This window comes from Vanacampus margaritifer, chromosome 3 (assembly GCF_051991255.1).
Source record: "Vanacampus margaritifer isolate UIUO_Vmar chromosome 3, RoL_Vmar_1.0, whole genome shotgun sequence".
In the NCBI taxonomy this organism is placed as follows: domain Eukaryota; kingdom Metazoa; phylum Chordata; class Actinopteri; order Syngnathiformes; family Syngnathidae; genus Vanacampus; species Vanacampus margaritifer.
The window spans coordinates 6,048,342-6,072,528 of NC_135434.1; the positions used below are offsets into that span (position 1 = coordinate 6,048,342).

Consider the following 24,187-nt stretch of genomic DNA (forward strand, 5'->3'; position numbering starts at 1 on the left):
TATCCAATATTTATGATTAATTTCTTGAAACAGAATCCGTTTATGACAAACCAAGCAGCGGAAGGCCTACTACTACCACCCCTACTGAATACACCAAACTCCTAGAGCAGGCATTTGCGCAATTTTGCAGTACTGCTCCAACGCGACTTATCAAATCATAGTAAAGGACATGGTATGCTTACAAAAACTGCAAAGCCCAAACTGTCAAATGCTGATGATAGGATTAGGGTTAGGGTCTGTCTGAATGATACCTGAAGCCAAAATGGAAAAAAGTAGGTTTATATTGACTTTTGGAACACTCTATACATAACTCTTCTATGTCCTGAAGTAAACTGATCCTAAATGCATTGATTTCTCCTTACTGACCTTCCAGTCTGCTAGGATTCAGGACCCAAGTTCTTGTGTTGGGTTTGCACTTCAAAATAACAGCTACATCGCCATCACACATGGTGGCGCGCCATTCGCTCCTGCAGCCAACCTCAGCATCTTAAAACTTCACAGGGACCTCAATGTCACGTTGGTCGGTACAACATCCATTGCTGTCATTTGGGACATACAGTGTTTGCCGTATTGACTTTTGTGGTCTTCATGTATCTTTTGTTAGGAACAAATCATCGGCGTGGAAGCTCTGGAAGTGAAACACTTCTCAATTGATGACAGAGATTTTCTTATAGCTTCAAGTCAGGTGATGTCAAATGTTGTTGTAACGTTTCTGTAAAAGTCATTGAAGATGCTTTTTTTCCTTTTTACTTCATGCTACAGATATTTGTATGGACCAGCGGCTCCTTCACCCTCCTGCAGACGCTTGACTTTCAAGAACATATTGTCAGTGTGACTCCATTTACTCACGCAGAAGATCCTTATTTAGTAGTTTGCTTGAACAGCGAGACAACCAGCTGCCTGCTTCTCCACTGGACAAACGGGAGATTTGGGAATCCGCAGCCCCTCCCCATCACAGGCAGAGTAAGCCAAGTGGAGACAGTCCAGACAGGAGCAGAGGACACTCTTTTCTTGGCACTTCTTCAAGGTGATGTCCCTTTTGTTGAACATTATGTTGAGTTAGCCAAAACATTTTCGTTGAATCGTTACAATATATAATGTTTAGGCTAGTGGCGGAACATATTATTGTAAATAATTTTTGGGGGGTGACTTCCCCTATAAGAGTTGAGTAGTAGTTTGATGCAGGTTTGGATAGTACACACAAACTGGTTACTCATTTGCTCCCAAAACATATAAATACGTTCTATTTTAAATAATACTATGCTCCCAAAGACGTACTTATACTTTTTGTTTCATGTTTTTTTGTGCTAGAACATACAGAAGGCTTTGGTGCAGCCTCTAGACTCAAGAGAATGGTTGAAGCAATTGTAGTTATTAAAAAAATGGTCAGCAGGTGGCAGCAGAGTATAAGAAATCAACCAGGGCCATGTTGCAACCAGCTGTTTCCCCCACTGTTTTAAACAGATTTGTGAATAATGATGAAACTTAGTTATATTTTAATGCTAATTGCTGCGAAACGAAAACAGATAGAAATATCTTCTTTTTTTTTTTAGAGCACAATATTCTTTGGGCCTTGCTAAATCAAATTCCAGTAAAAGAGCTGGGAGCGAAGGGGGTTGCTTCAGTGAAAAATGGCTTTATGGTCACAGTTACACATTCTTATAAAGAGCCTTGTTCTGTTGTCCTCACATTGTCCATTAAGTGTTTGTACATTTGGACAATAAATCACTTAGTAAAAATGGTAAATGAAGTATGTATTGTATATGTGTCATTTCTCCAGGTGTCCTTCCCTCCTGTGAGGTGCTCCTGTGGAGATTAGGGCAGCATTCACCTGAGTTGCAGCAGTCCATTACTCACCCAGGCCTCACCTCAATTCACTCGTTCACTGCTCCCTCTGAGCTCAGTAAGTGTGCCGCTGACAATTACAAGATGACAGTTTAGTGATGTAAATCATTATCATCAATGTTGTAGAGGTGCACCTGAGGATGTGCTAGGTACCGTATGTGACTTATGATATGCTTCAATTCTCTCTCCCAGTATACATTGTGCTCGCCGGTAGAAATAGCTCATCACTCTACTCCAGGAGGTTTGACGCCAGCCTGTTTGCCATCATTCTGAAGGCCCCACCAGCGATGAGGTTTCTCTCCTTCAAAGTGCCGTCGCTCAACACCACCAAGACACTATTGGCTTCTTCTGAGGAGAACCGCTCTAGACTTTATCTTTTAACTTCAGTTTCCAATCAATCTGACTTCATACCCAGGTATTGCCAGGATGTCTTATCATTACTCAAGCTCTGAATTCAGTTCAGTTCTACAAAGCTATTTTATTGTTACTGTCCTCCCCAGTTTTGGCGAGTTGCATTTCTTACCCGGAGACAGCGAGCTGCAAATTGCAGTGAATGTTTTAGATGATGATATTCCTGAAGAGCAGGAACACTTTCAGGTCCGCCTGAAGAATCCAAAGGGTGGGGCAGAAATTGGATTTGGAGGTCAGGTGACCGTTGTGGTTCCCAGCAACGACAATGCCCACGGAGTGATTGGATTTGCGCAGGCAAGATAACAAACCTTGTGCTATCAAATGCCAGTCAGAGTGTTACATTTGATTTTTTTTTTAATGCACTGATTATAATCCCTCAAAGGGAAATTAAACTGCTTACTCGTTCCAGAATTCTCTGTCTGTGGAGGTTGAGGAGTTGGAACAGAATCATCAGATCTTTTTCACCGTGGAAAGGAGAAGGGGGACTTTTGGCCGGCTGACTGTTCACTGGACTGCCAGTGGGAATCTGGCGGACATTTTTCCCACGTCTGGAGTGGTGCGTCAATACCCCTCACATAATGTTATGTAACTGGGCGGTCTCGTCATTTAAACTTAAGTGCAGAAATTAATAGACAAAAGGTCAATCTTTCATACGAATACTGGTTGAAAGTTCAGTTTGAATTTGCCCACTCGAGCTCTCAGTAGCTAATTTTTCATGTGTTTGACTATAAAATGTTTTTAATACAAGTTTGTTCTAATACTTATAACTTTAATTGACTGCAATACCATTTCTGTCATTCTATACCGTATCAACAACTACAAAATAACATTTAAAATAGGAACTACCTATCTAAAATAAATCAAAAGATGTGATGTCATCCTCATAGGTTACGTTCTCAGAGGGTCAGTCGGTTGCCACCATTCTACTAACGGTGCTAGCAGATGATGTGGCAGAGCTGAGAGAGAGCGTTGCCATCACCCTCATGGATGTGATCACAGTAGAGCTGCAGGACATACAACAGGCTGCCGTCATTGACAAGTTGCGGGCGCGAGCGCTCCTCACCATCCTGCCAAACGGTTCCCCCTATGGGGTGATTGGATGGCATTTGGACTCTCAGATTACTCGAACACAAGAACCATTGGGTGAGTATTTGTCACTCCACAAATGATTGGTGCAGTAAATGATGATGAACCAAAAGCATTGTATTTTTCTGAGAAAATATTTAGACCTAACCGCTATTCAGCAGACAGCTCGATAGTATTATGTGTTCCTTAAAAAGGAGAGATCTGATTATATTTCTTAAGAAGCGGTTACAGGAAAGGAAAAAAAGAACACTTTGAGACTTACTGTAAAAGTGCTTTCAGCGTTTCCAGGATATAGATAATCCGAAGTTTGTCTTAATCCTTGTGAGAAGACTGTCAGATTAGTCTGAACCATATCAAGAGAGTTGCTTAATGATTCACATTTTGCTTGCCGTCTTTCATGAAACTCTCCAGTATGTAATAGTTCTTGCTCTGTGTTTTATTATATCAATTCAATAACTTTCTCCAAACTTGCAGGCTTTTCATTCAATCTGACTTTGTCCATTGTGCGGGAACACGGCTCCTCTGGTGAGGTGAAAATTCATTATGAAACCAGGCCAGCCTTGCACCAACCTCCATCCAAACAGGCCTCCGCAGATCACGATTACATCGCCAAAGATGACACGCTTGTTATGACAGAAGGAGCAACTGTGGCACTTGTGACCATCACAATCCTTCCAGTAAGAATGAACTCTTGTGTTTGTTTTCAAGCACAATTTGCTCTAAAATGTACAAATCTATTTTTCAAGGATGACATCCCAGAACTGTCAGAGAGTTTCCTGGTAAATATCACCAGTGTGGAGCTAGTTAGTGGGCTAGCTGGAACAGGCCAGCCCTCTGTAAAGAGACCTGGCATGGAAGTAGCTGAAGTAACCATCCAGGAAAATAACGACCCCCGAGGGATCTTGCAGTTCGTTACGCCAGAAGTAAGTGCAGGATTTGCCGCAGGACTGAGCCCTGGAATAGATTTGCTCTATTGACACAACATTTAAGGGATCAATGTAGCATGGTAATAATAACTAACACTATAAAATTAGTTGGGTTAAAAATAACCCAAAATTGGGTTGAAATTGGACACACCCATCTTTTTAGTACAGTAATCACATTTTTTGGGTTAGGTTATTCATTTGACCCAACTAAATGGGTTAGTTGAATAACCCAATTAGATTGGGTAAAAAATGAACCGACCCTACTTTTTGCGTTATTTAAACCAAAAAATTGGGTCCAATTAAATCAACAACCCTCAAAGCAACCCAATTTCTTGGGTTGTTTTATTGGTTATTCATTTGACCCAACTTTTTGGGTTAGTTGAATAACCCAATTGGATTGGGTCAAAAATGAACCGACCCAACTTTTTGAGTTATTATTAATTAAATAAATAATCCACAAAGCAATAATTTTTTGGGGTTGTTTTGTGGGTTACTCATTTCACCCAACTTAATTAATTGAATAACCCAAAAGGTTGGTTCGGTCCCTTTTTGTACCAATTTAGCTTAATTTCGACCCAAATACTTTTAGAGTGAAACACTCAGCTTTACAGTATTTTGTAATCCTACTTTAGGGTAGCCCTGGAGTTATGGTGGCCTATGAGATGCCAGCACCTGACAACATCCTCCACCTGACAGTGGTGCGACTCGCTGGTGCAATTGGAAGACTTGTCACCTACTGGGAGGCTCAGCCCCTTACTGCTGATCATACTGATTTCAGCCCCTCATCTGGTAACATCACCTTCCAGGATGGGCAGGTAAATCGATGTTCTCAAATGGGAGCTGTTTGACAAGTACCTAATGGTTTGTTTCTTCTAGCGGAGAGCTGAGATTGCCATCACCATCTTGGATGAGGACCGTGTGGAGGATTTGGAGGAGTTCAAAGTCATTTTATTGCGGGTGATCGGTGGCGCTCGGCTGGGAGATGTGACCTCTGTCACTGTCAGCATTCCGGCCAATGATTCACCTTTGGGACGATTTGGATTCCAACAGCTAGAGGTGCAAGCTAAAGCTAACTATTGTTGCCCCAGTTGTCGATAACGTCGCTTTACAATTAAACAATTTTATCGCAACAACAAAAAAGCAAATAAAGACAAAACAATATAGACAAAACTGTCGACATTATTACAAATTCTGATTGTGATATGGCGTGTTGTTGTGTCATACGAAGTCACAAAACTTCCCACCTCCTCAAGGTGACCGTGAGTGAGCCAGAGTTCGTCGATGATCCCGCTGCTGTCGCTCGACTAGCAGTACTGCGCAGTGAAGGAGGCGAGGGCGCCGTGTCGCTGATGTGGCAGCTGGAAGGACAAGCCGTTCACGACCTTTCACCTCTCAATGGGACTCTCATCTTCACTGAGGTACAACATGAATATACAGTAGTGTTACAAAATTCCAAAAGATGGAAACTTTTCATAGGTGTTCATTTTAATGACCACGAATGCACTGAACTAGGAATGTATTGCCTGAAAGATGCAATTGAACCTTTGTGTTAATTTTCCAGACTGAATCAATGAAGACGCTTGTGATAAGAGCCCTTGCTGACAGCATACTGGAGGGAGAGGAACACTTCACTGTCATACTCTTTCCTGCGACGGACGGCGGTGCTGTCATCGACCCTTTAAATGGTACTTAAGAAAATGATCTTGTAGTGCTACTGAGAGAGACTGAATCAATTCATTGGAATCTCATCTTTTCTCGTGTTGTATTCCAGATTTGGCAACCATCACTATCATGGCAGACAAGGCTGCCCTTGGAATTATCGGGTTGGCAGAGTCCTCAAAAAGTATTTTTATCGGAGAACCTGAAGGATTTTATAACGGCAGTGCTGTTGTCAAGTGAGATGAACATCATGGAAAGACATTGGACATCTCCTTAGGTGTTCGTGCAGAATTTAAAATGAGGAAATAACGTTTGTTGCAGCCTTATCCGTGGGCCAGGTGTGTTCGGTGAAGTGCGGGTGCAATGGAATATCACTCCTCCTGCGGTTGCTGAATTCATAGACATGTCTGGCTTGGTAACTATGAAAGACCAGCAATCATTTGCTTCTTTCATTCTGAAGGTACTGATAAATGTGGAATGTGTGTTTATTTTCTGCTGACTAGATTAAGCTGCAATCAGTGATTTGTGTGCTTTCTGTTGCGTCCCAGGCTGTGGACGATTCCTTTCCTGAGGAACGTCGCAATTTCCAGTTAACATTGACATCCATGACCCCAGGACTGGAAATCAGCCCCACTGCACGACATGCCAGAATAACCATGGCAGCCAGCGACAACCCTTACGGCCTGTTTTCCTTCACCCAACGGCAGATAAGCGCAATTGAGGAGGAGGAAACTGTAAGTACATGTTGCTAGTACAGCATCCAAAAAATTGTGACCATTCAATATACTCCTGATTATTTTCCTTCAGGTGAATGTGACTATTAAACGCACTTTGGGCAGCTTGGAAAGTGTGTGGGTCACCTACCAGACCTCAGGCAACACAGCAGTTAGTGGCGAGGACTTTTCTTCTGCTTCGGGACGGCTGCTCTTCACCGCAGGTCTGACATCACAACATGTGGCAGTGCGGATCCTTGATGACAGTCTTCCAGAGGGACCTGAGATGTTCTACTTCAACATCACTGATGTGGATTTAGTCAATGTCAGGTACAAATAAATAATAAGTCATAGTATACAAAAAAATCAATTTGCTTGTGAATGACAAATTACCTGTTTTTTTTTACATTTAAAATTTATGATACAGTTGTGCAAATTATTTTACAATCTATGTCTCCTCCTATTGGTCAGTGGTGTGGATTACACAGTGAGCGAGTCAGGTCTCCAGCTGGACCAGCCCCCAGCCATAGGTGACATCTCGTCTCTTGCTGTTGTGATACTGATGAATGACAACGCTGAGGGTATCTTAGAATTCAGTCATGACCACATCAATTTCACCGGTGAGTGAGAATTACTGATTGGGATGGAACAATTCACTCAAGCCCGATTCAATTCGATTCGATTTTCAGTTCCCGATCTTCAGTTCGATTAGCTTTTTTTTTTTTTGCTCTTTTTTTTGGGACAAAATGATTAATTTGATAACCGAAATATGTTTTTATTTTAACATCTACATTTTGTCCTTGTTACAAACATTAACTTTTTGTAACTTTATTGAAAAATAAAAATAAAACTTGAAGAAAGAACTAATAATTTTGACTGTTTAACTACATTTTTGTGGTTAAGGATAACATTCTGCCCTCGCACCGCAACACGTTCTCAGCTTTGTGCAGCGAGACAGAAGTTCTGTTGAGGATTTGTGTTGATTCTTTTACTATTTTCCTTCACAAGAAGGTTTGTCTTTCAAATTCTTTTGATCTTCTAAAATGTATTGAAATACTAATTCTGTATGTCTTCTCAAACTTGCATCTTATCATATTGTGCTTTTTTTCTTTGCTTTGTCATGTTTTTATTGATGTGCTTGTTTGAGACGAATCAAATCAAAATCAAATGACAAAGACTAAACAGATGTATGTTCAACAAGTGTAACAATGCCGCCCTCTACTGGACTAATAAGACACTGCATCGACGCAGCGGCCACACAGACGATAAATTGCCTCATTAAGTAAACGAGGAGCCACTTGCAAAACTTAAAACATTAAATTGATTACTTACAAAGATCTAACCAAGTTTTTACTGGCGTCTACAAAGACCCACCAAACAAATAAGTACACATTTCAAGCAGTTTGCATCGATATTAAATCGATTCTTAATGCATCATTACATCCATAATTGCTGAATCTTTTCAAAATATTATCAGAAAAGTCTTCTCTCAAACTTCTTGCTCTTCTTTTTCAGTTGAGGAGGATGCAGGCACGTTATTGATCCCAGTGTTGAGGACAGCAGGATATTTTGGAACGGTGTTAGTGGAGTACGTTTCCAAAGGCCTGAGTGCAACTCCTGGTCTTGACTTCATCGCAAACAACGGTTCGGTGATATTCGTCGAGGGCCAGCAAACCGGTGTTGTTAATGTTACAATTTTAGATGACATGGAAAGGTGAGAATCCTCATATGGAATTGAGTTAAGGTCACATGTTCATGATAATCAATGCTTAAAATGATCTACGATAGCGAATATGCAGAGATGTTCGAGATCTGGTTGCTCGGAACCACAGGGGGGGCAGTACTCGGCTCTCACACAGTCGCCAGAGTGACCATCAGCAAGAGTGACTCTTCAGGCGGTGTGGTGCGGTTCCTCAACGAAAGTCTAATCACCATCAAGAACCCAAATGACACTCGAAAACTCATGCTGGTCTTAGAGAGGACAGGAGGTCTTGTGGGCAATGCAACGGTACCACAAAGACATCTCATCATCTCTCATGTGCTAGTCCTGAATCCTAAATATGCTTTTATCGTCACTATCAAGGTCGCTTGGATTATCCTTGGTCCAAACAACAGAGAGCCTCTCCTTCCATCCAATACGGACATTCGAGAACCGTTGAACGGGTTGTTTATTTTCAGTGATGGGGAGGAAGGCACACACACGATTGCACTTCGGATCCTCCCTCATGGTGAAGTGGAGGTGGAGGAAACATTTGTAATCGAGCTTAGACTTCTGTCTGGGGACGTGGACATTGACCCTCAGGCTGGATCCGTAACACTCAAGGCAAATCAATGTTTTATTATTATTTTTATGAATATAACAGATTAACACATCATTAACAGATTCACAATTCTCTAGACACAACCCTGAAGCACTTTGATTCCTATTAACTCATTTACTGCCATTGACGCCTATAAACGTCAAAAATTAATTTGAACTATTTCTATTAGTTTTACTTTTTTTCCCACTTTTGTTAACAAGAGTATGAAAACCTAGACATTTTTTTAAACAATCTTTTTTTTTTAAGAAAAAAAAGAAAAGATTATAAAAAATTAGGGGCGTCAGGCGATTCTTTTTTTTTAATTGTAATTAATCGCATGAGGTTTTCATACTCTTGTTAACAAAAGTGGGAAAAAATGTTAAACTAATAGAAATAGTTCAAATTAATTTTTGACGTCTATAGCCGTCGATGGCAGTGAATGAGTTAATATGGTTTTAACTTCCAGATTGAAAAGTTTGGAGACCCGAATGGTATAGTTCAATTTACAGACGATGCACTTCTGGAACGTGTCTACAACGAACCCACAGAAGCAGAGGGTCCGTTCAACATCTCCTTGCACGTTACACGCCGAGAGGGTGTCATGGGTAACATTCAGGTAAAATCCTTTTCAACGCTTGGCACGGTTCAACTACGATGAACACATGAATGTGTATCCTTTTTGTGTTTCAGGTTCACTGGCAGATACTGTCTGACTTTGACATAGTTGGGGACTTTTTGAGATTTTCTGGCTCTGTGCTAATCTTGGAAGGCCAGCGGGAGGCAGAAATAGTTGTTAGCCTGAGGCCTGACATTGTGCCAGAACTGGAGGAGCTCTACACTGTTCAGCTGACAGCAGTGGAGGGTGGTGCTACCCTGGATGCCAACCCAGTCCTTTTACACACCCACATTAGGTTGGTTGTGTGATTATCAGGTGATTTTCAGGGTTGGAATTTACAAATTTCTGTCTTTCTCTGTCATCCTTTAGGGTGCATGCTAATGATGACCCCCACGGTGTCTTCTCCTTGAAGCCTGAGCAGCGGTCTTTGTCTGTCGAAGGGGCAGGGGCAGAGGTCCGTAGGGTTCTGGTTATAAACGCGACTCGGCTCGCAGGAATGTTTGGCAATGTCAGTGTGGGCTACAGGATCACTGGTGGGACAGATGAGATGATGGACATGGGCATGTTCGTGGGAGGACAAGCCGAAGGACAGCTGTTGTTTACTGAGGGCCAGATGTTCAGTACTGTCACGTTGCACATCAGCAGCCAGGTAAGAAATGGCAGTATTTTTTATATGACTACGACATATAAACAAGATTAAAAATACAGTTGGAGCTCATTCCTTGTACATTGTAAAACTAACTATGTTTTGTTTGGCAGGTTTTCTTGTCTTTCGGTGGGACTTTCAGAGTAGAGCTAACTAATGTAAGCATGCTCAGCCCTTTACTTGGCACACCACCCCTCCTCAATCACGAGTCCTCTGTTGCTATGGTGACTGTGCCAGAGGAAGCTGCTAGCTCAGAGGTTAGTATTGACTTTATGATAAGTGAGTCCACCTACAGTATATATATAATGCAGGGATGGGCAACTGGTAGCCGCATGCTCCCCATGACCACACTCTGTGGCCCCTTGATTAATTAGAAAAAAGTGGATTTAAAAAATATATATTTTATTTTATTGTTTTGTTTTTTTACAAACCCCAAACATAAAAAAACACACACACACAAAAAAACAACAACTGATAAACACACTTTGAAAAACTAGCTGACAAGAACGCGAGTGGTAGTTTGTCTAATCTACAGTATAAACTCATTCACTCCCAGCCATTTTCACTCATTTTCCCCTTCGCTTTTTACTGAATTTTGACTGATTTTGCAAGGTCCATAGAATACTCTGTTGCTATAAAAACATGGAACCTACCAAAAGAAAGATTAGGATCTCTTCAATCATCAGGGGAAGTATATTTCTATCTGTTTCCATTTTGCAGCAATTAGCATTAGAATATAGCGAAGTTTCATCATTATTCACAAATCTGTTGAAAACTGTGGATAAATGAGCTTTTTGCAAAATGCTGATCTCTTATACTCTGCTGCCACCTTCTGGCCGTTTCTGTAATTACTACCATTGCTTCACCCGTTCAATGCAGTTCAGAGGCTGCATCAAAACCTTCTGTATGCTCTAGCATTAAAAAAAAAAAAAAGAAGTATAAATACGTATTTAGGACACTTATAACATTTAAAATTGGGAGCAAATGCATTAATCTATATAAAGAGCATATATTTTTCACGTATGCACATATTTTTGTTCATATCTAAAATCGCATTTTTATCATAGATCTAGTTAGGAAGTGCATGGTCGTATGTGGCCCCCCCAGTAGCACACATGAAAAATTGTGGCCCCCTCCAGCATTAAAATTGCTCATCCCTAATTTAGCAGAACTGTCCCCTTTAAAAAAATAAATAAAAAAGAAGCCAATTATTTGTTTGTTTCCTGTATGCTTTGCAGGTGGGTTTCGCCTCCTTGGCTTTATTTGTTTCAAACGTTGATACAGGGAAATGTGAGGCGGAGGTTACACGAACCGGGTTGTTTAGTGATATCAGCGTCCAGTGGAGATCAGGCTATCCTTCAGGACAGTCTCCACCTGGTTTTAGAATTGGAACAATCGTGCCAAATTCAGGTAACAAATCCAAATCAGAGTATTTAGATACAAGAATATTCAGAATGTACTCTTTCCTCATATTCAGGTTCACTGGCCTTCTCCCATGGAGAGAGGACAAAGATGATATCCCTGACAGCCGTGGCTGATGCATCTGAGCCAACTGCACACACGTTATACCTCACTGGCGCCACCTCCAGCATTGCTGCAGGCAGCAACGTCAAACTCAGGCAAGACTTTTGAAGCTGAATGGGACTTGTCAGTGTTTAGTCATTCAACGTGTATACCAACGCCTGAAACTTCTACTACTAAGACTTTTTAAAGTAAAATTGCGCATCAAAGTGTTTTTCTAATGACTGCAAAAGTGGACCATATCAAACACATTCCTGCCTCTGCACAGGTCAGGATTCACATTGGCAGAAGTAGAGCCGCTAGGAATCTACCAGTTTTCCCCAGAATCCCGCCAGCTGGTCATTGAAGAGGACATTCAGACTATAACGCTTTATGTCCAGAGGCTCTATGGCTCTCGTAGCAACAGAACTCGCCTGTCCTACACAACAATATCAGGCACTGCAGCTGCAGAAGTTGATTTCATTTCCATGCCAGATGGCCGTTTGGCTTTTGACTCTCCTCGCCAAACCAACACTTCCCTCCAGCTGTCAATTCTGGATGACTCACTCTCAGAACCAGATGAATATTTTCACGTCAACCTTACTGATGTTGAAGTCGTTACTCCAAACTTGCGTTGGGCAGATGTCGTCCCTCGAATTAATCCACCGCACAGGCTGGCAACTATCACCATCCTGGCAAGTGATGTGACCAGTGGAGTACTAAGTATAGGTCCTGGACTGGTCCAAGTACCCGAGGACAAGGATGAAGAGAGCCCGCAAAGGGTTCTCCTCAGAGTGCGCAGGTCAGACGGTGTGGCTGGAGACGTACGAGTTAAGGTCCAAGCTTATGGAGGTACTTTGATTGACTCAATGGTAATTTTTCTAATTATAATGATTGAATTTAATTTCCATGACTTTGATTTCCTCCAGACGGAAGCACAACACCTTTCCCTTTCACGCTCGAGCCTATTTTGCCTCTAGCGAAGGAGAACCAGGACTTCCACTTGGAGTCCAGCATCGTGCACTTGCCGGCTGGTCAGAATGAGACGGAGGTGATTCTTTTCATCCTGGATGACTCGGAACCAGAAGGACAGGAGGTGTTCTTTATCTATCTCAGTGACCCTGAAGGTGGAGCGCAAATCACTGGTGGTCAACAACAGGGCTTTGGGGCCTTTTCCAAGATCACCATCCTTGGTAAAATAATCAAATTGGCTCAATTCATTTGTATATGGAATAATATAAAGAAATGCAGCTGGTTCTCGCGGGGTTTTCTCATTTGTACATCGTGCTCTATTCTGTGTTTCATTCGTTATTGAACTAAATTAGCCACATGTGCCAGTGGAATCAAATTATCCCTGAGCGTCATGTGTTTTTCTAAATGTGTAATGTATTGTTCTGTCCCACTTTGAATAATTAGGCTTTATTTGCTGTTTTGTTTTGAGCCACAACTGATCTAATCCCCGGCTGCTATTTTATAATGCATGACATTATCTCTCAATCAGTGGCTACAATGATCAGATTTGTGGATTTACTTGCATATGGAAAAATATTGTTTGTATTTACATTGGCGGCAAGCACATCCATCTCACAGTTCTGGGACAAGTTTGTGACAAAAAGTAGGCTAGACCAGGAAAAAAAGCAGGTCTAAGTTGTGGCGCAGATGTAACGTTATTGGTGTATGGTGGATGTAATTTTATTTTATTCATAAATAAGACAACAGTGTGCATCAATCGCACTCAATTATTGTTGAAATGGAAGGAAAAAAATATTTAACGAATTATTACTGAGAATAAGCGGTAAAAAAAATGGATAGAATATTTTGTTTGATTAATATTTTTGTTTTTTACATGTTTGTACACTGTCATTCTCTTCATTTAAAACAGGTAGTGACTTCCATAATGGCATAGTGGGCTTCAGTCCCAATTCCGTGATGGGCCGGGTTCTGGATGAAGATTCAGAGAACAAAACGGTTCAGTTGCATGTGCAGAGGCAGGAAAACAGGTACAAGTAATATATTATCTTGGGCTAAATGAGGTGCACAATTAGGCACTGGTTAGTCATGTACAGTCATTTTCTTTCCACCCTTAGAGCCTTTGAGGATTTACAGGTTTTCTGGAGAGCTACTTTGAACAAAGCAGCACCAATTCTTGTCAGCAATGAAGTCAACCTGACCAAACAACTAGTGCACACTTCAGGATTTGTACTATGCAGGAAAGGAGAGATCATCTGCGCTTTTACTTTGGAGGTCCAAGATGACAACGTGAGGCCCAATATTGATCTTTCAGAGATTGTCGTTCATTGGTTTTAGTCAAGTATTGATTGATTCTGTAGTGTATAAAATAAACTGACATCCATCCATGTTTCCATAGGAACCAGAGTACAACACTTGGTTCTTGGTGGAAGTTTTTCAGGTGGGCTCAGGCGCCACCATTAACGAGACCAGCCGATTCGCCAACATCACTTTGGCAGAGAGTGACGATCCACGAGGTGTCGTGTACTTTGGGGTCAGCCACAGATTTCCCACCGCCATCCCAGCGACCACAAAGCTCAGTCTGCAGGTGTACAGAAGCGCAAGCACAGCTTCAACGATGTCTGTATGGTATCGTACTCTGGTATGATAACTATATATATATATATATACAGTATATATATTATTTTTATTTTATTTTATATATATATTTTTATTTAAGCAGCTAAATACAATGCGACACAGACATACATGAGGAAAATATACATATCACTTTTGTCTCATTTACCTCATGTGTGCCCACACCCTCAATCTAAATGACACTTCAATCTTTCTTTTAGCCATCTGCATAATTTATTTTTTATTGATTAAAGCCCATGCAGAACTCCCTCCTCTTTCCTCCTTTTACCTTAAATGCACTCAACCAAACCAGAGCCTTATTAGTCGTCTAGCACTCTCACCTTGTCATATTGAAGATTAAAGGAAGAAAGTGCACTACACAAAAATCAGAACCTCACAGAGAAACACATGATGGTGCTGTCCTGCTTTCATCTTCTCAACTTTTATCAGTGGCTTATAAAAGCTTTGGTGTAGGACAAAAGCATTGCTCAGTCAACCTCATTTGGTCTACTTAATGTTTTCAACCAAACTGCTGTGCATGTTCAGTCATTGATATTTGATCAAACGAGAATTTGGCTTTTAAGACTAGGCTGTGTGTGTTTTGTTTTCTTTACTCTTTTATCTGACTTTGTGTTGATGCTGAGAGAAAGTAAAGCATTACTATTACGTATTCCGATTACAGTCAAATGTTATTCTGCAAACTAAAAAGGCTTAACCCTAATATAATAGCTCTACCAAACACAATGGTGCAAGAACAAAGAAAGCAACAATAGAATAGAAATCATACATAATACATACAGTGCTCAACATAAACGAGCATGCTCCAACATACTGTATTTGTTAGAAAATCTCAGAATTAATATTTGGTATAACATTCTATCCTACAAATACAGCCACACAAATGCGGCCATTTCCTCGGGTGGTAAACACCATAGAAAATGGATAGATTATGGAAATCTGTTTCAAATCCAACTCTCAAATCTCTTCCCCCTTTAGGAGCTTACCAGGGAGGAGGTGCTCGGACCATATATAATCCATCCCGCTAAAGAAGGCATGGATTTCCCTCAGCAGGATGGCCAGCTGACCTTTGACCCGGGTCACCGCAACACATCCGTAGACATTTATCTAACCCCTGACCTGCCGTCGCCATTCCCTCGGCCTAAGCGCTTCCAAGTGGAGCTGTTCAATGCTACAGGGGGCGCCAGAGTGCACACTGACTTTGGCCTGGCAAATGTGACACTTGTGTCTAATGTTGCTAGTGCGGCTATATGGGCCTTCGTTGGGAAGTTGCATCAACCGCCCGACATGGCAACACTGAACCAGGTGTTACGAGGGCTCATTAATAGGACCGCCTCCGTGCTGTCCAGAGAGCATATGACGGCTGTGTTAGAAGTTCTGGGGAAGGTGAGACCAGTGATACCTACCCAGTGTGCTCATCGGTTTTACCACAGGAAATGATCAAATTTCACCTAACCCTATAAAGCCTGAACCATGGAATATATGAGAGAAAATTCTGATTATTTGTAAATAGAGTATTTATTGGTCCTTTTGAACAAACAAACAACTTCCACATATGGACTTTGATTTGTGTCATATTTGATACATCCGGTCACAGTGCTTTAAATTTGTACATTTATAACTCTCAAAAATATTATAATAAACAGACATATCAAACTTAATAGTATTTAGCTGAAAGAACTGCCAACTATTAATAAGTATAGGTGTCTTTCATTTTTCAATTGGGGCGATCATGCAATGTCGCTGGAAAAGCCATCAGATGGGTGATACTGCCCTCTAATGGATTATGCGTGCAATGCATGTGTCAGAACATATACGTCAGGGTTTTAATGGGAAAATATTATACTCATGAAATAAAAGGCTCAAAATGTATTGTATTGAATATGATACATTTGGCTTTATAAGGCTAATTGCCCCCCCCCCCCAAAAAAAAAATAATTTTACAGTTCTACAAACTGCCTGTGATGCATCTCTGTTTTCCTGAATTAGGTGCTTGCAGTGTCCAACAGAGCATCTATGCACGAAAGCAGCCGCAATTTGACCTATGACCTTTTGTGTGCGTTGGCCAACCCAAATCGGGCCGACACACGGGGCTTCAGCCACCTAGCTGAAGTTGCGGAACGCTTCGCATTCTCCATCATCACACGTAATCATTGTGATATGTGAGTATACTTTTAGACTATATATATATATATATATAAGATCATAATCTAACTAATAATTCACTAATAATTGACATGACCTGTATTGTTTGCCTGTTTGGATGCAAGAACCCCAAAACTACCACCACAATTCAGTACAGATAGCTCTTGTTTTGATTTTAAATGTGGAATTGTGATTGTACAAGGGCTGATCTACTGTAGTCAAATCTACAGTGAAGTAAAAATGAGAGAGAGACTTATAGTATTAGCAAGTTGAAATAGCAGTCAGTGTTAGCTCTCAAAACCTTCCAGCTTCTGTTAGAGAGCAAAAATAAAAGGCAGGAAAGACCTCCTCGAACAGCTGAAAATGTTCTGCTGATAATCAGATGCACTTTTGATGGTGCCAATTGTGTACTGACTCCCATTTAACATGTGTTTGAATGTGAAACAATCACATTCCAGTGTTCAGAGGGTGTGCACACTTGTGCAACCACATTAATAAACTTTATTTTTACTTAACCTGGCGGATTTTTTTTTTTAATTGAGTTGTTCAGCTTAGGTCACAATATTGGTGGAAAAAGTTTTTAAATTATTTATCTTGGTTCTTTTTTACATATATACCAAAAAAATGGCAATAAAATAAGGGTGTGTAGACTTTTTATACCCACTGCACAAATCCTTATCTACTCTGATTGGATGGATTTAGTGTGTAACTGCTATGTTAATTATTTATTTATTTATTCCCTGCCTTAAAATATGTTATTTTCTTCAAACAATGCGTCTCTTTGTGTGTTTTCTCCAGAGGGGGCATCATGTTGGACACATGTGCACACATGTCAATCTCTGCCCTCCAGTGGTATCCCACGCAAATCAATGGCTACAAATTCCGGGGGCATAACGCAGATTTCTTCCAGCTTCCTGACACTTTGCTGGCAGTGCCGGCTGTCTCCACCCCTGACTGCAGCAACCTCCGTCGTATTCAGCTGACAGAGTTTAGAAATGACCTCTGGTTCATCACCAATGATACAACCAATGCTCTCAATGGAAAGGTAGGGATTGAAAATGTCTGTTGGGTTTTAAACAGCAGGTGGCAGTATTTGCCCATTTAAATATAGTTGAACAAATGGCAATAATCTCCTCTGTTCATGTGTAGGTTTTCTCTGCCAGCCTACAGGACAGAGAGTCAAGACCGCTTAGCGATGGTATAGAGGTGACATATCGTATCCATACTTCTGGTCAGCCACTTAAACAAGGACGTTCTATGTGCCTTCTCTGGAACCAGACCACTGCAAGGTAGCCCACCACAAACTGGATAGTTGATCCCTTGGGATTAAAAGTACATACCAAAACGGGCCCCTCTTTTATTTTTAGTGTTATGCTCACTAAAACATTTTTTCCTATTGGTCAAATACCACAGATTTTATTTTGATTTTAGGATATGTATATTTGTGATGCAAATTATAAATGGCAATAAAGTAGTAAAGTCGACTCATCGACTAGTCCACAAATCTGTTCAGCCCATAGCATAGAAAAATCGTAAGGTAAATTGGAGTGCACTACTTGACTGCAACCAGCAGAAGGCTGGACTTTTTTTTTTTTTACAAGAAGTAATCGATAAAGTGACCATTAATTTTCCCCAAAGGTCAACAAGGCAATTTAATAACAGGCTCATCTTTTCGTCCAAATACTCTGTCAAGCTGGTGTCGTGTACTTCCCTTTATCTGTCATCCTCACATATTTGGCCAAGGTCAACATGTTAAGTGTGCTCACTGCAAGTTGTACAGTGCCTGAGGACGCTCTGCGTTTCTCTGCAACTCGCACTCACCTTCAATTTAATGAGGACATTCTGGAAGTCTACACTGGGGCTTAGAGGTTTGGCAGGTTCGGCTTTACTGGAACAGCTCCCTGTGCAATGTTATTGCAATCATCACACTGCTGAGAGATTGGATCGAGAGTCATGGCCAGGGAACAGACACAAAACCCTCACAGAAACAACTGACCTTATTTATACCCGCTATCTTAAATCAACTGAATTGCAATGCTCAAATACCTGCGACCTAGTTTTGTCATTTTGTTGGTTTCATGTCTGTCTTCTGTATGGTCTAGCTGGTCATCGGATGGTCAGTATTGCAGAGTTGTGAAAGAGAGCGGGAGCTACGTGGAGTGCGCCTGCTCACACTTGTCGATCTACGCGGCCTATGCGGAGTTTGCCCCCCTTGCATCATATAACCAGGCCTTCTATGCCTCCGGGTTCATCTGCATCTCAGGTATAGCAATTCACAGCAGCAATGACTCATCATATTTATTTGTATCTCATTAGATGGCCATGGTAGATAAATTCCCAGAATTCCAGACAGATACAGAAATTTATTTTCACCATTTGAGTCAATTGGGGAACAATGGAACTATCCATACACACACACACACACGCACACACACTCTAAAAACAGTTGGGTCAAAAGTAACCCAACTATGGATTAAAAATGGACCGATCCTCTACTTGGGTCAAATTGACCCAACTTTGAGTCAAGAAATTGGTCTTTTAGTGTAAAACAACTCATGAATATTGGTCAGATCCTTTACTTGGGCCAATTTGGGTCATTTTGTATAAAACAACCCAGCAAGTTGGGCCAAATTGACCCATAAAGTGGATTGGTCCATTTTTGATCCAAAATGTGAGTGCAGAATCAGAATGGTTCATTGTCACCATAAAACAGGACACAGTCTGCAAACTTAAATACAAATACAAACAAATATGAAAGGGATACACATTTAACTTTTTTTTTTTTTTAACCAGTTAAGCCTTCCCAATAAATCTATACTATAGTCTGGACTCGTACCCCAAATATTTGTCTACCATTTAACCACTGAATCCTGAATCCATTCAAATGGGTTATCAATTGTACTTTTGTCGAAAAACACGTCATAGCCCAAAAAATTAAAAATCCAATTTGATCTAAATGGTAAATGAAGTGTGCTTTACTCTGTCTCCACTATATGTTGTGCAGAGCGCTTTACTAACTCTTATATTCACTTTTTTATTTTTAAACATATCGGATTGTACCAAGACTGTATGCGGGCGCCGCGCTAACGCCGCCTTGAAAAACCTATAGAAAGGTTTTCCTTTTTAGTTTAAAATGACTTACTTTAACCTCCAGGATCCCTCACTGTACACAGGCTAAGAACATGACCCCTGGGGCGTTTTTTCACTTTGGGTAAAGTAAATCCATCCGTGTGGTGTCTGTAACTTGTACTACTAGCTAGTTAGCGCGCTAAGCTCACCTAGGACATCACAGCCAAATTATGTATTTACATTATTGTCATCACTGAAAACCCTCTCTTCAAACTTTCTTTCTAGTTTGACTCTAAATATGCTCTTGGTTAGTCTACCTGTCACATATTTTAATTTCTTAACAAGTGTGTGTTCTATTTTTCTTTCCAGCCTTTGCATTGGCCATTATTGCGCACGTCCTTTGCTCCCATTTCCCGATGTTTGCTGCCAAGTTGCTAGTTCACATGATGGTGAGCTGTCTCGGAACACAGGTAATGCAAATTTCCTATGCAGCATGGCACTACACACCTAAAAAATCCTAAATCTTTCTGGCACCATTTCCTGTGTCATTTGAAGGGCATTTTAAGCAGCATTAATATTCTCCTTGTATACAGACAGTACATACACACAGCGCATCTGCTTAGCCACCACACATCTTTGTAAATATTCATGGATGTACAAAAGGAAAGATAATCAGATGTCACCGGTTTGCGTCGTTTGCGGGCTCCAGTGTCCTGACAACCAAACCATGCCCCCCGCACCCTTGCCCATTAAAAACGCAATCTGTCACATGAGCAGTGAGCAAGATATGCGGTCTCTGTTTTGTCTCCATGCTGTGCGTATGTGTGTATGTGCGTGTGACAAGTGCGGGACTGGTAAATTTCCACAGGTAGCCCCTTCTCTTTGGTTGACAAACATCAGTCTTGAGTCGTTGGGGGCTACGCACCTTGGGCTCAACCCGTTTATGGCCCGGAAAGAGCCCCTGGACCTAAATGGGTTTGGAATGGAAAATTCCATCCTGTTGTGTTTCTATGTTAATGTATGTTGAGGCCTCCTTCTTGGAAGTGAAGACTTTGTGCTATTGTTCAGATTTTTTTTCCTTTTGTGTTCTGGTCTCGTGCCAATTGGATTGCAGACTGTGGATCCTAAGTTCTAACTGATTTACGTTTAAGAGTGTTTGTCTGCTGCTGGGAATCATGGGTTCAGGTGTAACTCGTGGTAGCTGATCAGTCATGGACGGCGCTGCTCAATAGCAAAAAAGCGGAGCAAATTATTAATAAGAAAAAGTAGTTTTTTTGGCGCTACCACGCGTCACGATTACGGCATAAAATACACTGATAGCCAAATAAAAAAGTGCTGCATAGGCATAACAAAAACAAGGAGGCTCCCCCTTGTGGCACGGTGCCGTCCTGCAGATTGTTACACAGTGCAAGGACATGCCAAATTAAGATCCTTTGATGTCAGTATCGTCACTCATTCTCTTCAACCATAATTTGGCCCCATTGTTGGACTACCTAAAATATACATATTTAATAACATCCTATTATGATGTTAAAAAGTCCACCAATCTCGCATCTCTGACCCAATAAATGTAATTTTCAACTATGAGGGATGTCCTGTTGTGTCTCACCATCGATTTGCACCGTCGGGACTAGAGCCAATCACTACTAATGGAGTGGGCTATTCATCTGCAGCGGCGGGGCTGATGCCGCTGGAAAATGAAAGTTCCTGCTTTGATTTATGTCTCTGAGTACAGTTGTCAAAGGAAGACCAAAACGATGAGACTTTGAGAGAGGATAGAGCGGGTGAATGAAAATGAAAAGTTGGAGTTGAGGTTATGTCGGTGTTTACTGCTGCAGTATGTATGCATTGTCAATGTGTGATGCACAACATTCTTTACATTCATAGCTTGCATTGTCACAACAGCCAAACAGGTCAAAACAGATCTTGACACGGACAAATAATAAAAATGATTTGTCCCATGCCAGCCTTCACATCAGAGATATTAGTGCGATGAAGTGAAGGCTTCGCCAACTTGGTCCAGCACTTTGTCTCTGTGCTCAGCAAGACAACTGAAAATTGTCTGAGAGGAATGGAAATTTACCCAAAGCATGTGTGAGGTGTCGTTCCGTGTGTGTGTGTGTGTGTGTGTGTGCGCGCGTTAGAGAGCTTTTACTTTCAGCTTACAATAATTGGGAGAGAAATGCAGACATAATACAACCACAAATAGCTTCTCAACAGTAATTTACAATTGCACATGAGTTTGTACAGAGTACATAATAGTCCCTTCCAAAAGTATTAGAACGACAAAGTCAATTCCTTTGTTTTTGTTGCATACTGAAGACATTTATCTTTCAGAGAAAAAAACTAATATGAGACAAAAGTTCAGAATTCCAGCTTTTATTCAATTGTATTTACATCTGGATGTGTTAAACAGCTCAGGACAGAAGTTTCAAGTGAGCAAAAGTATTGGAGCAAATATTATTCAATTAATTTAAAGTGAATAACTTTTAACATTTGGTGGTGCAACCCTTACTTGCAAAAACAGTATCAAGTTTGCAACCCATTGACTTCACCAGACTGTTGCATTCTTCATTTGAAATGTTTTTCCAGCCCTTTACTGCAGCCTCTTCTAGTTCTTGTTTGTTTCTTCAGAAGGTAAAATTAAAAAACAGAAGGTGGTTGTTTGGATGGATGGATGGCTGGATGGATGAATAGATGGATAGATGGATAGATGGATAGATAGATAGATAGATAGATAGATAGATAGATAATTTGTATTTCAAGGCACAACTGAATTGATTAGACAAAATAACACGCCCATTTTTTATGGATGTAGTGATTAATTCACTATTTATTATATGCTTGTACACTGTATATCTGATTTGCAAAAATGAGAATTTCATGTCTGTCATTGGCATATGCAGCACTTACTGTTTACTTAAGTGGCATGTGGGATTAGGTTGGCCAACCAGGACACACACGTTGTGTTAGCATTAGCATTCTAGTCACAATTGTGCGCGGTGCTTGTCCAAACTTCAAACTCAAAACATTCACACTGGCTTTGCTTTGTTACCCTTTGGCCGTGATTTTTAGTGAGCTTTTGGATGTTCACTTTCAGTAAATATTTCCCCGCATTTACCGAACAAGGTTACAAGTTCTTGTTGAATAAAAGCTAAAGCCAATGAAAACACAATTTAACGTCCAATGTGTTGTGATAACACGGCCCCCACCCCGACACATCTCATGCAGCCATTCTGACACAGTAAAGTGCCCACTGTTGTCCTTTATCTGAGTGAGTGAGTGAGTGAGTGTTTAGGTAACTCTTGTTCTGGTGAGAGGATTTCCTGTTAGCTCTGGGCCCAGTTCCAGCATTCAGAGCTTTGCTTCTCAGCCCGTAAACACATACGTGACAACCTCTCCTCCACACGCAACCCTCTCCCGTCCGCCTCCCTTCCCGTATTTCAACAGAGTGAACAAGCGCTTGTGGCGACTGCTGGGATTTCCAAAAGTGTCTGTGTATAAGCGGGTTGAGTCTAGATTTACATGTTTAGTCAGCCGACTCTCCGGGAGTGTGTGTGTGGGGGGTGTCGTGTAGTGTAGAAAGATCAACACAATGTAAACAGGACATTTTCCTGAGGAAGTTTACCCGTTCCCAACATGACCAATCAATCATCAAATCAAAAAACAATGAGATTTGTGTCTTTGACGTCAGAGACTGATGTCCTGTCCTATTTTTGCTCTTTTTCCCTCAAGCGTTTGGGGAAAAAAGTGTTTTCTTTGACGTGTGTGAGGAAGAGAGAGAAAGAGACTAATGCAATTTGTGTAATTAGCTCTAAGGGATGGAAACAACTGGGTGAGTGTGTTTGAGAGAAAACCCCAGTCGGGACTTGTTTTCGATTGAGGAGGAGTATAATTCTTGCCTTTCGTGTTGCTGTTGTCTCAATCACGAGACATTCAACTGACCTGATGCAGATCACAATCATGTTCTTGTCATTTTTTGACTGTAAATCATGGCTGATGTCCTAACCCTAACCCTCCTTTTATCTTTCTCCTTGGATTAGCTATGAATATTATCAGGCACCAAAATACGGTCTCTCTCTGGTACTCTCACACCATTTATCCCCGTGGAAGCGACAGGGCACATCCTGTGTGACTCATCAGTTTGACCAATGATGATCTTCCCTAATCTAATTACAGACAGTCCAGTGCCCCACTTTATGTTTTATTATCCTTACCACAGAGGCCTTATCAAGGATCCCTGCGGAACCCCTTGTAAACAAACATGACTTTGTTTGAATGTGATCTTACATGGAAAACCCAAATCATTACATGACCAACCACCAAAGTGGAACATCCAAAAGTGGTGCAATTTGGAGTTCAAACAAAATCGCTAATGCTAAATGCTAACTTGGGTGACAGTTCAACAGCACTGAATAAGTAAACCGATAATTCAAGTACATAACCGCCCCCCCCCCCAAAAAAAAAAGACTAGATCATTTTAAAGAAAGACCTAAAAATCCCAATATAGCATTTTTCCTTTTTTTTTTTTTTATGAAGTTAATGGCAATTTTTTATTCCTCTCATTTATAATTTCTAGTTCCTGTATGGTATCGGCCACCCTCTAGTGGCCGATACTGGTATCAGCCATCCGTCACTAGTAACGATACCTTAACCCATTCAGACAC

General features: G+C 41.0%; 1 protein-coding gene and 1 long non-coding RNA gene across 7 annotated transcripts in view; one reads left to right on the forward strand and one right to left on the reverse strand.

Moving 5' to 3' along the window:
- Positions 1-24,187, forward strand: part of adgrv1 (adhesion G protein-coupled receptor V1) — a 105,709-nt gene that overhangs the window by 44,581 nt on the left and 36,941 nt on the right. For all 6 annotated transcript variants that reach the window (XM_077561743.1, XM_077561745.1, XM_077561749.1 and 3 more), the window contains 39 exons: positions 374-520; positions 605-685; positions 763-1,027; positions 1,781-1,903; positions 2,038-2,260; positions 2,346-2,550; positions 2,666-2,812; positions 3,144-3,399; positions 3,817-4,019; positions 4,089-4,265; positions 4,901-5,083; positions 5,145-5,324; positions 5,522-5,686; positions 5,830-5,953; positions 6,040-6,163; positions 6,249-6,387; positions 6,476-6,661; positions 6,735-6,970; positions 7,112-7,260; positions 8,156-8,354; positions 8,429-8,648; positions 8,724-8,963; positions 9,407-9,556; positions 9,631-9,851; positions 9,926-10,205; positions 10,316-10,459; positions 11,441-11,612; positions 11,680-11,821; positions 11,992-12,554; positions 12,632-12,895; positions 13,585-13,702; positions 13,790-13,961; positions 14,071-14,313; positions 15,285-15,692; positions 16,296-16,468; positions 17,250-17,496; positions 17,601-17,740; positions 18,554-18,714; positions 19,890-19,990. In XM_077561743.1, the coding sequence (XP_077417869.1) occupies positions 374-520; positions 605-685; positions 763-1,027; positions 1,781-1,903; positions 2,038-2,260; positions 2,346-2,550; positions 2,666-2,812; positions 3,144-3,399; positions 3,817-4,019; positions 4,089-4,265; positions 4,901-5,083; positions 5,145-5,324; positions 5,522-5,686; positions 5,830-5,953; positions 6,040-6,163; positions 6,249-6,387; positions 6,476-6,661; positions 6,735-6,970; positions 7,112-7,260; positions 8,156-8,354; positions 8,429-8,648; positions 8,724-8,963; positions 9,407-9,556; positions 9,631-9,851; positions 9,926-10,205; positions 10,316-10,459; positions 11,441-11,612; positions 11,680-11,821; positions 11,992-12,554; positions 12,632-12,895; positions 13,585-13,702; positions 13,790-13,961; positions 14,071-14,313; positions 15,285-15,692; positions 16,296-16,468; positions 17,250-17,496; positions 17,601-17,740; positions 18,554-18,714; positions 19,890-19,990 (7,671 nt within the window). The remainder of the gene's footprint in view (positions 1-373; positions 521-604; positions 686-762; positions 1,028-1,780; positions 1,904-2,037; positions 2,261-2,345; positions 2,551-2,665; positions 2,813-3,143; positions 3,400-3,816; positions 4,020-4,088; positions 4,266-4,900; positions 5,084-5,144; positions 5,325-5,521; positions 5,687-5,829; positions 5,954-6,039; positions 6,164-6,248; positions 6,388-6,475; positions 6,662-6,734; positions 6,971-7,111; positions 7,261-8,155; positions 8,355-8,428; positions 8,649-8,723; positions 8,964-9,406; positions 9,557-9,630; positions 9,852-9,925; positions 10,206-10,315; positions 10,460-11,440; positions 11,613-11,679; positions 11,822-11,991; positions 12,555-12,631; positions 12,896-13,584; positions 13,703-13,789; positions 13,962-14,070; positions 14,314-15,284; positions 15,693-16,295; positions 16,469-17,249; positions 17,497-17,600; positions 17,741-18,553; positions 18,715-19,889; positions 19,991-24,187) is intronic.
- On the reverse strand, positions 13,601-18,629 carry LOC144049111 (uncharacterized). The gene is made up of 3 exons (XR_013293481.1): positions 18,498-18,629; positions 18,273-18,382; positions 13,601-14,253 (listed from the first exon to the last, which is right to left on the reverse strand). It is a non-coding gene; the product is annotated as an uncharacterized LOC144049111 (long non-coding RNA).